A 10,996-nucleotide genomic window follows, 5' to 3' on the forward strand; every position below is an offset into this window, starting at 1 on the left:
GAATGAAAACTGACCTTTTCCAGTCCTGTGGCCACTGCTGAGTTTTCCAAATTTGCTGGCATATTGAGTGCAGCACTTTCACAGCATCATCTTTCAGGATTTGAAATAGGTCAACTGGAATTCTATCACTTCCACTAGCTTTGTATGTAGTGATGCTTCCTAAGGCCCACTTGACTTCACATTCTAGGATGTCTGGCTCTAGGTGAGTGATCACACCATCGTCATTATCGTGGTCGTGAAGATCTTTTTTGTATATTCTTTTGTAGAGTATTCTTGCCACCTCTTCTTAATATCTTCTGCTTCTGTTAGGTCCATACCATTTCTGTCCTTTATTGTGACCATCTTTATTGCATGAAATGTTCCCTTGGTATCTCTAATTTTCTTGCAGAGATCACTAGTCTTTCCCATTCTGTTGTTTTCCTCTATTTCTTTGCAATGATCTTTGAGTAAGGCTTTCTTATCTCTCCTTGCTATTCGGAACTCTGCATTCAAATGGGTATATCTTTTCTTTTCTCCTTTGGCATTGCCAAAGCTTCTCTTCTTTTCTCAGCTATTTGTAAGGCCTCCTCAGACAACCATTTTGCCTTTTTGCATTTCTTTTTCTTGGGGGATGGTCTTGATCACTGTCCTTTGGACCCTTCCCAGTTGGACCCCTTTACCCAGCCCATGCACCATGCTCCCCTAGCCCTGTGCAGATCATCAAGCTGAGTAGACACTAATAGGCTGTCCACCTCATCACTTTGTTAGATATGTCCAGACTTGGTGGAAACCCCATAACCCTGCTGAGAAGCCTGATCTGTGCACTTTGGGATTTCTTTTAGATCAGTGTGCAGACATGAAGCTAATGCAACTTTATGTGTGGTGAGGTGTGGTTTAGTTGCTAAGTCGTGTCTGACTCTTGCTACCCCATGGACTGCAACCTGCTAGGCTCCTCTGTCCATGGGATTCTCTGGGCAAGAATACTGGAGTGGGTTGCCATTTCCTTCTCCAGGGGACCTTCCCAACCCAGGGATCGAACCTGGGTCTCCTGCATTGCAGGCAGATTCTTTACCAACTGAGCTATGAGGGAAGCCCCTAAGTGTGGTAACAGAAGTCTAATGTACGATTAAGGTGTGTACTAGATCTAGCACAGTCTTCAGTGGGTCAGGTCACACCTTCACCTCTATATTCTGCTCTCTGTATAACAGGATATTAGGTGGGACTTTTCCTGTTGCCCCAGAACTGGCAACTATGGCCTGAGGCTGAGGACAACGAGGTGTTAAGTACCCTGAAATTCTACAAAAAACCACTGACACCTAGGATTGAACACCTCCTCCAGGGCTTTCTAAGTGTGACAGATTCAGCTCTGTGCCCCTAGTCACCATGACAACTCTTCTCACTGTGTCCTGTACAAGGTGGAGACAGGTTTGGGCAGGAAAAGGTTTTAGAAGTGGGTGAGGTTGATGGGAAAGAGGGTGAGGTTCCTCTCCTCAAAGCCAAAGGAGGGACCTCTGAGAGAAACGTGTGAGGAGTGGAAACTTGCTGGAAGGGGAGGCCAGTACCTCGTTCCTGGGTGGGGCATCCACTGGGCAGCAAGCCCCCTGAGCAGGAAAGAGGAGATTGGGAGACAGGTGATGGTGGAGACGGTGTGTGGCAGTCCCAAGGATGTCTAGTGATAAACGTGGTGCCGGACTGTGGCATCTGGAGACATAGCCAACTCAGTCACTCACCACACCCAGGGCTGGCCCTCCCTGAGTTCATAGGCTGCCTCGTGGAGGCCACTCACCAGCCCAGACACTTCTTCACTCGTGTTGGGTTTCCTCTTGGTGGCCCTTGGTGACCTTTGTCACTGGCTAATCTCACCTGAGGCCGTTTAAATTTGTCAGAGAAATTTTAATAGGGAGAAAAAGTGAGGGCAAAGAGGTAGGGTCTTGATGGCTTACTTCCAAGAGACGGCAGGGCCTCTCTGAAAAATACTCAAACTGTCCCAGTTACCACAGATTGAGGAGGATGGTATGGGGTGGACGGTGCCAAGTGCCAGCTTCACCAAGAGTCTTAAGTATGATACCCACCCCTTGGAATGATCATCTTTCCTGACATCTGCTTACCTCAAACGGCCCACTTGAATGCTGTCCCTGGGATAAAGGAGACTTGGGGTTTCCACTTCTAGAAAATGGTTCTAGAGATGGTTGGCAGCTTTTAAGTGGCAGTTTGTTTGGTGGCAATAAAATCCTGCTGTAGCTATTATTACTATGATGCCGGACTCACTTTCTCCTTGGGGCTCTCAAAAAATTTCACACACACGTCTGTTTCTGTGCCTTGCATACACTGCCTTGCATAATGCATTGTGATTATTAATACTCTATTGTGATGATTATTTCTCCCCTGCTCCTCCCCATCAGTTGTCTCTGGGCTGGGAGGTCTAAGGGCATGAGAATAACATAACCATGTCTATGTGCCCTCCCCAGGCTGACACACACTGACTCCTCAGGTGTGTTTGTCACATTGAATTCCATCATGGAAAAACAATTTTCCAAATTTTATTTATGGAGGCACTATATAACGTATGTATCAGTTAACTTTTGTGCTTCTTAGTAAACAACCCCCACAACTCAGAAGCTTAAAACAGCTAACGCGGACTGCTTACTCCTGTGACATCTGGCTGCTGGGTAGCTGGGGCCCAATTCTGCTCTCTGCGATTTCCCACTCACTCAACCAGGCACCTGGGCTGAGGGACTTGTGGTCTGGGGTGGACCTTCCTGCGGCTGAGCAGGGAGAGCCAGAGACTCCATCGAGGCATTTCAGCACCCGCTCGGATGAAGCAGGTGTCAGTTGTGCTGTCTCCTGGCCGAGCCGCCTGTGGTCGGGCTGAAGGGGTGTCCCTCCTGTAGGGTACGCTGCAGGTCACACATCAAGGACAGGCATGTGTAATCACACAGGGGAACAGTGAGAAGTTGTGAACAGTGAGACAGTTTGTCACACCACCGCATAACAAAACTGGCAGTTTAAGATTTTTTTATTGTGGTAGAGATAGAATATGAGATTTACACTTCTAACAGTTTTTAAGTATACAATAGGGTATTATTATATAAGCACACTATTTAGTACTTACTCATCCTGTATAACAATTCTATGCATGTTGATAAATGGATAAAGAAAACGTCTACACATTCAAGGAATATAATTTAGCCTTAAAAAATGGGAAATTCTGCAGTATGCAACAACATGGATGTACTTGGAGGGCATGATGCTAATGAAATAAGTCAGACACAGGAGGACAGGAACTGCATAATTTCACTCGTGTGTGGAATCTAAAATCGTCAGACTCATAGATGAATAGAATGGTGAATATCAGAGTCTGGGAGAAGAAGTACAGAGGAACTGGTAATCAGAAAGTTCTTAAAAAACAGTATAGTTAAGAGTGTTGATTCATTTTCCAAGTTATAGTTTTTAAAAAATTAATTTGTTTTAATTGGAGGACAATTGCTTTATAATATTGTGGTAGTTTTCAAGTCATAGTTTTTTAAAACAATATTTACATTTCATCATCAAAACAAAATTTAATGCATTCATTAGGATAATACAGATATCTGAAGGTGAAAGCCGCCCCCCCCTCAACACAACATACACCTCTTTCTGAAGCCTCTAGACATGAAGTAAGAAAGTAAAACCTTAGTAACTTCCAGTTCCCCAGTTGCCAGGTTCCAGGATCCCTGTGTTTCTTGCCTGCATCAGATTGGAGATGCTCTAACACGTAGATATATTCTTAGCTTAGCTCAAGCCAAGACCAAAGTCTTTGCTTGCTTAGGTGAACTTCTCCTACTCCCTATTAGGAGTTCCCACTGGCCAAAGAGAGGACCCATCTAAGCATCAGTAAAGATGCAGCAAAGCATGAAGCATTCAAATAGGATTAAATCCACGACTTTCTAGACTTCATAATGAGGCAAAAAAGATTTTTGGTACAAAGTTGGAATAAAGACACACAGTTGAGATGGCAGTTGTGGTGTGCGCGCTGTAATCTGAGATTATGTAGATGCTATATCACCATAAGCTAGTAAACCCATAGCTCACAGACCTCCAGCTCCCTGACAATATTTATGTTGAACCAGCAGTCTCCCAAACACACCGTGTGCCCCACCAATACCAGAATTGTCTCTATGACTAATACAGCATTTTTAGGCTTGGCATAATAGTAAGTATCTTAAAAATGATACTTTACCACAATTTTAGGTTTCAGTTTCCAGCTTTCATTTAATTTTTACTTTACATTGAAATACATGTGTGTGTGTGGTGTGTGTGTGTGTGTTTGTGTATCTGAACTCTCTGCCTGTGTGCAAAAATGAGTTGCCAGAAGGTAATTTGGAAAACATTTTTTTTCCAGCCTGTCTAGAGTCTTCCTCATCTAGGCCTGCCTTGCCTGGTAATAGACCCTGAGGTCACAGGCTGATGTTTGTTTTTCAGAACAGGCCCCTTCTCTGCTTTGAACTCTCACCCCAGTATCCCCACTGATTGTCTTCCCTCCCCCAGGCCCAATAGGGGTTCTTGTTTCACAATTTCCTTCACATTCTCCCCACAGCCACTCTCCTGGACCTCTACAAACCGGCTTTTGGGGTGGGGCAATCCTACAGGCGGAACTGTGGTAAAGGCTGTGGAGAGACAGGTGGGCAAGGGCAGCAAGAAAGCAGGAAAAGCCACAAAGAAACAAAATACTATCAGATCCCTTTAGGGGTTCTGGCGCATCCTTCCTGACTTTTGCTCTTGACCAATTCTGGAAACATTCCTGTGCATCTGGTGTGAGCGTGCTCCTCCACTCCTCATGGAGGAACTCTCTAGAGCCCACTCCTTTCTCATAATCACCACCTCCACCCCTCCCCTTTCCCTTTTTAAACAAAGGCTTTTATTTTTTCATCTCATTAAAGATTATGTGTATTTTATAAACAAACATTTTAATAAATTTTTGTACAGAGGGATGAGGCCTAAGAAGCATATGTACAATGGGGCAAGGTATTGAATAGATTTCAAATGTAGCTTGTGTGGTTGTCATAGTTAAACTGTAATGAAGCAGAAATGTGTCATGCACTTAACAGAAGAGGATCATGGGCCTAGCCAAAGCTCCCAGAGAGTTCTTACAGTTCCCTTGCTCGCCACGACCTAGGAGAACCTCCAAAGTTAAATATGGTAGGAGAGGGTGCTAAGGACCAGTGCTGCTGCCTGGCTGGGCAAGCGAACCCCTTACCTGCGTCCTCGTAAAGGCTTAAACATGCTTATACTTTCCCCTCCTTCCCCTTGGTCTGAACTCTACTCCCCCTCTTTCCATTCACCCTCGCCTGACTCCTCTTCCCAATCTCCAGAGGATTAAAGAGGTTGATAGAATCCGAGAGTAAGCAAAGTGATGGATGGGCGGGGGGAGGTGGAGGGAAGAGCACAAACACAAGGCAATATGGCATTTTCTAGGAACTGCAATGAGCTTGTTGGAGATTCCAAGTCTCTGCCCACAGTTGTTTTGGAATATTCCCTGAGCATGGTACCTCTACAAGAGTAACCTAATTCTTCATTGATTCACATAATCCTGAAGTTCCTGGGCACTTACTCTAGAAACTTTAGACTCCTCTGTTCTTCAACAAACCCTGGCGGCTTATTATCATATATAGATTGCTATCCCCTTTTGAAAATAACAGGTGAACTTCTACTCTTCTATAAAGCAGCTGAGACTTCCTGTTCCCCAGTGGAATGGGTGTATGTTGAACTCACTCGATCTCCTGTCTCCCCATAGAAAACTGGGCATTGTTTGCAGAGGTGTTTGGCAATATGCTTTCGGAAGAACGTGGAGAGATACCTCCTGAACTTCTCCCCAACAAAGGCGTAGATGATGGGGTTGATGCAGCAGTGGGTCAGCCCCAGGGTCTCTGTCACCTGCATGGCTTGGTCCAGCTGACTGCTGCTCTTACAGTTACTCAGGCCAAAGAATTCCTGGAAGGTGCTCAGGAGAAGGACGATGTTGTAGGGAGCCCAGAAGAGAAAGTAGACAATCATGATCACAAAGATGAGCCTCACAGCCTTGTGCTTCTTCTTCTCGTTGCGACACCGGAGCAGGGTTTTTATGATTCCTGAGTAGCAGATGATCATGACAAGCAGTGGCAGCACCAGCCCCAAGATGCTCCTCATAATTGTATGGAAATTCTTCCATCCTAGTGGAAAATAAGGGGCACAGGCGTAACCTGAATGTTCTTCGAGGGATTTGATAAAGATGATTCCCGGGAGAGAGGCAAACACAGCCACCACCCAAGTGACCCCACTTGTCACCACCCCAAAGGTGACTGTCCTGGCTTTTAAAGCAAACACAGCATGGACAATAGCCAGGTACCTATCGATTGTCAAAAGGATGATGAAGAAGATTCCACCAAAATAACCAATGTGATACAGCCCTGTGAAAAATTTGCACATCACATTCCCAAAAACCCACTGGTCTGCAGCATAGTGAGCCCAGAACGGCATGGTGAGGAGGAACAGCAGGTCAGAGATGGCCAAGTTAAGCAGGTAGATGTCAGTCATGCTCTTCAGCTTTTTGCAGTTGATTAGGATGAGGACAACCAGCAGGTTGCCCACAAAACCAAAGATGAAGACCAGCGAGTAGAGCGGCGGCAGGAGCTGTGCTTCGACTTGTCCCACGCTGGTCTTTCGGCAGGGTTCACTGTAATCATAGTCATAACTGGTGGTGGGTTCTTCATCATTCCCCTTGACATTTGTTGTAAACAGAGAGTGAGATGTGGGAAGCACATTGTGGCTGAATGTATCATTGCCATCCATCTTCCTCGGTCCTGTAAACAGAGGACAAGATGATGACATACAGCACAATGGCTACAATCCCCAGTCTTAACGAAGGTCCCTGCTCCACTTAAGCAACATCCCAGGCTTTGTCTTTCCTTGGCAGCCATCTCCTTGAAAGTGTGTGTGCTAGTTCACCACTTCCCCTTATTCCTGATCACAGACACCAGTCATCTTTCCACAGCCATTTCCCAACACCTTGGCCTTCCTGCAGAGCCTGACTCTCATTGTAAGGCTGACCATGCTGGACACTTGCTTTCTCTACTAGGCCTGTGACTCATTACTGGATGATAGTATATAAGGGGACTCCACTAGGGAGCTTCTGGGGATGCTCATAATGAGCCATTATGAGTTGCATTTTCTGTTACTTGCCACCCAAAATGTTCTGAACACTCTCTCAACTTTCTGCCCCCATCATTTTGCCAAAACTTCTCTTGCCAGGATTGCAATGACAGCCCAGTTGTAAACACCCTGGCTTTTAGTTTCATCTTCATCAAACGTTTGATCCTTCTGATGACCGCTTTCATTTAAAACTTTTGGTTTGGAAATTCCCTGGCAGTCCAGCGCTTAGGACTTCATGCTTTCACTGCTGAGGGCCGAGTTAAATCCCTTGTTCGGAAACTAAGATCCCACAAGGTGCATAGCACAGCCAAAAAGAAAAAAAAAATTTTAAGTTAAAAAATAAAAAACCTGTTTGGCTTCCAGTAGGCAATGGCATCCCACTCCAGTACTCTTGCTTGGAAAATCCCATGGACGGAGGAGCCTGATAGGCTGCAGTCCATGGGGTCGATAAGAGTCGGATATGACTGAGCGACTTCACTTTCACTTTTCACTTTCATGCATTGGAGAAGGCCATGGCAACCCACTCCAGTGTTCTTGCCTGGAGAATCCCAGGGATGGGAGCCTGGTGGGCTGCTGTCTATGGGGTCACACAGAGTCGGACACGACTGAAGCGACTTAGCAGTAGCAGGCTAGTTCCTGGCCTACCACTTCTTTTTCATATTCTTTGTTGGTGTTTCCTCCCCCTACCTACGCTGTAAGGGTCCCTAGGCACCATCCTTGGCTCCCATTTCTTTACCATTTACCTCTTAACCCTTGTTCCAAAGTTCTTCCTGAGTTGTTTTCAGGTTCTAAGTTTCCTGTAGGCTAATGCTTCCCAAAGCTCTGCCTTCCAGCCCCACCTCAGAGTTGAATTTTCCATTGCCTATTGCATATATCCCCATAGACTTATTTATTTAACCAATATTTATTGAGCACTTACTAGGAGCCATACTCTATTTTAGACAGAGAGCAAAGTGGGTATCAGATAGGTACCTCGAATTCAACCCACCCCACACTGAACACCCCTGGAAAGCTGCTTCTGCTTGTGGATTCTTTATCATGACCAATGTCATGCACTCCATTATTTAAGAAGTAAGATTTGACATTGTCTTGGGTCCACTCTTTTTCAGAAGATTAGGAGCCAGGCCTTTGGAGCTAAACAGACCTAGACTTGAATCCTGCCTCCAGCGTCCCAAGTTGTGTAGCTTGAGGTTAATTACTTCTTCAACTGTCAGTTTCTTTTTGTTTAAAATAATAACCATGCTGAGTTGCTGTGGAAACAAAGACAGTGCAGCATCTAGTACAGAAAAATGCTCTGTATTGTTGCTGTTATTATTATGTTATATGGATTCTGCCTCATAATCACCTCTCAGAGTCATCCCCTCTGCACCTCTTTCAACTGCCACTCTCTTGCCTCCTATGCATCCTGGCTTTGCTGAGCTCTTGTATTTGTTCTTGCCTTTTTCCTCACCATGTTCTGTTTCAATCTGTCTTCTCTGAAACTGAAATTGGATCATGCTCTTCTCAGTTTAAAACTCAAGTAGCCCCATGATTTGTATATGGTAGGGCTTCAAAGGCAATGCCCAGGCTATTCATCATGGCTTTTCTAAGCTCCTTTCTTCTCTGCTTCATCTCTAATCACTTCTCAAATCCCAGATCCTGTGGTCCAGCCATACCCATCTTTTCCCCACTTTTCCCAGGCTCATCATTTCCTTCAGGCTTCAGTGGTTTTGCACATGTTTGCCCCCTTGCCTAAAATGTCTGGTGAGTTCCTGTTCATCCTGCGATGTGTGTGTGTGTGTGCGTGCGCCCGCGCACTCAGTCGTGTTTGACTCTTTTGCGACCCCAGGGACTGTAGCCTGCCAGGCTTCTTTGTCCACGGAATTTTCCAGGCAAGAATACTGCAGTGAGTTGCCATTTCCTACTCCAGGGAATCTTCCCAACCGAGGAATTGAACTTGCATCTCCTGCATTGGCAGGCAGATTCTTTACCACTGTGCCACCTGGGAAGCCCTCTCCCCTTCTCTGTGAACTCCAACCATCCTCCTCTGTCATATCATTCTTACCATCTCAAAACATTGTGCATGCCTGTATGATAAACACATTATCATGTACCCATTGTGTGCTCCTTGAGAGAGAGGACTAGGTTATGTTTCTGTCTTCAGCACTTACGATAGCACCTGGGTAAAGGAGGTACCAGTAATATGTTCATTGAAAAAATACATAAAACTCATAGTAAGTGTGACAACTAACAACATTAGAATTGTTTTCAAGAATGTTTATTTTTTTCCTGGCAGTGACTGGATTTGTTTTTAATCTGTGTACACGCCTTATTTTTCACTTTCTCTTGTGATTGATACATTTCACAGATTTTGAATTTCACAGCACTGAACTAGATTCTTTAAATGAGCAGAAACTAAATAATACTTCTGGTCAAACTTGAGGAAAAAATGTATCCACATAAAGAATTAACACTATAGTGATTAATTGACTGTTCATTAGGCTCCATGTGCTATGCTAAATACTCTTCATATGTTAATTAATGTAATCCTTAACAACAGTTTTGTGAGATAAATATACATTTTAAAAGTGAAGGAATAGAAGCATGGATGAATTAAATAATTTTTTTCCCAGACTCACAATGCAAGTAATGGCTGAGCTGGAATTTGAACTGTTGGGCTATTCCATTTCAAAGGCCTTCAAGGGTTTGCATCTTCAGACTCTGAGAACAGAGATGAATGTAGAAGAATGTAGAAGTAACTGATTTTTTGGTTGTTCTTCATGCCTTGAACAGAATGTTTTTGGCATTTAGCCTTAAAATCCACACACTTGCCCATACAAATGTGCTCTACCTATAAATGCACAAGCACAAAAAAACACACATACACACACATTTCTGCCAGTAAAATAAGCTCCAAGAGGGTAGAGAGCTTTGTTTTTGCAGTGAACTCTTAGTGCCCTAGAATCCAGCCTAGTACATATAAATATCAAATGAGAAGTGAATAATGGAGAACTAGTAGGCTACAAGCTTCTGAGAAACAGAGGGCTCCCCTGTGGGCTAGACTCCCAGGTAATCTAGTGGGAGCTGTTATAACAACTAAAATATTGGGGTTCCTTGCACATAGCCTCTTAGCTGTAACAGGCCCTCTGGGCTGTTTTGTAGTTAGTCTCCTCATCTGTATGGAACAGTGTAGACTGGATCAGTGGTTCTGAAATGTTGGCTTTCAGATTACACAGGAAGCCTGTCAGTCAGAAACACACAGTGCAGACCCTTGTTCTGGTGATTCATATTGGGGATGAACTGCCCCAGCCACTTCCACCGTGTGTTTCCTATGCTTTGTTGTTCACCTGCCTCTCAAGTGCCAGAAACCTTTTTATCATCTACTCCTGTGTCACCTAGCTGCTACCACAGCAGACACGTAGCAAGGAGGCTGAAGAGCACTGGTTTAGGTGTCACTTTCAAGTGTCAAGACACATCAACCAGAATTGATTAAAAGCTGCCTCTCAGAAAAATGAACCCCTTACTTCAGCCTCTGAATTGAGGTAAGAAGTGTATTTTGGTGCAGGGCCTGTACTATCACATATATGGACTAGAGGGGGAGAAATTCAGCGTAGAAAGTTCCAGCTCTTCACAGTCCTTGGGGGCTGGGAGGGGCAGAATGAGAGGAGCAGTATTTGAGAAGCCTGATTGTCCTACTTTCTTAATTGTCTTCTTTTAGCCCAACTCTCTCCTACCAACTGAGCTCTGATGGAGTTCTCCCTCTGCTTTATGCTTCCTTCCTGCCATTAGGATCTCTCTATCATTCCTGGGACAGATGCCACTCTCCACCCCTTTCTCCTATCTTAATCATCCCCCAAGTTCCTGGGCAATA

At 44.7% G+C, this 10,996-nt stretch overlaps 1 protein-coding gene across 1 annotated transcript; it reads right to left on the minus strand.

Annotated features, from left to right (window-relative positions):
- Positions 1-2,977: 2,977 nt before the first annotated feature.
- Positions 2,978-6,786, minus strand: CCR2 (C-C motif chemokine receptor 2). The gene has a single exon (XM_061397024.1). The coding sequence runs from the start codon at positions 6,784-6,786 to the stop codon at positions 5,674-5,676; it is 1,113 nt and encodes a 370-aa protein (XP_061253008.1). The 3' UTR covers positions 2,978-5,673.
- Between the last annotated feature and the right edge of the window lie 4,210 nt (positions 6,787-10,996).

This window comes from Bos javanicus, chromosome 22, assembly GCF_032452875.1.
Source record: "Bos javanicus breed banteng chromosome 22, ARS-OSU_banteng_1.0, whole genome shotgun sequence".
In the NCBI taxonomy this organism is placed as follows: domain Eukaryota; kingdom Metazoa; phylum Chordata; class Mammalia; order Artiodactyla; family Bovidae; genus Bos; species Bos javanicus.

Excerpts from the sequence above, each read along its gene's own strand:
- CCR2 (XM_061397024.1), bottom strand. The coding sequence starts at position 6,786 with ATGGATGGCAATGATACATTCAGCCACAATGTGCTTCCCACATCTCAC.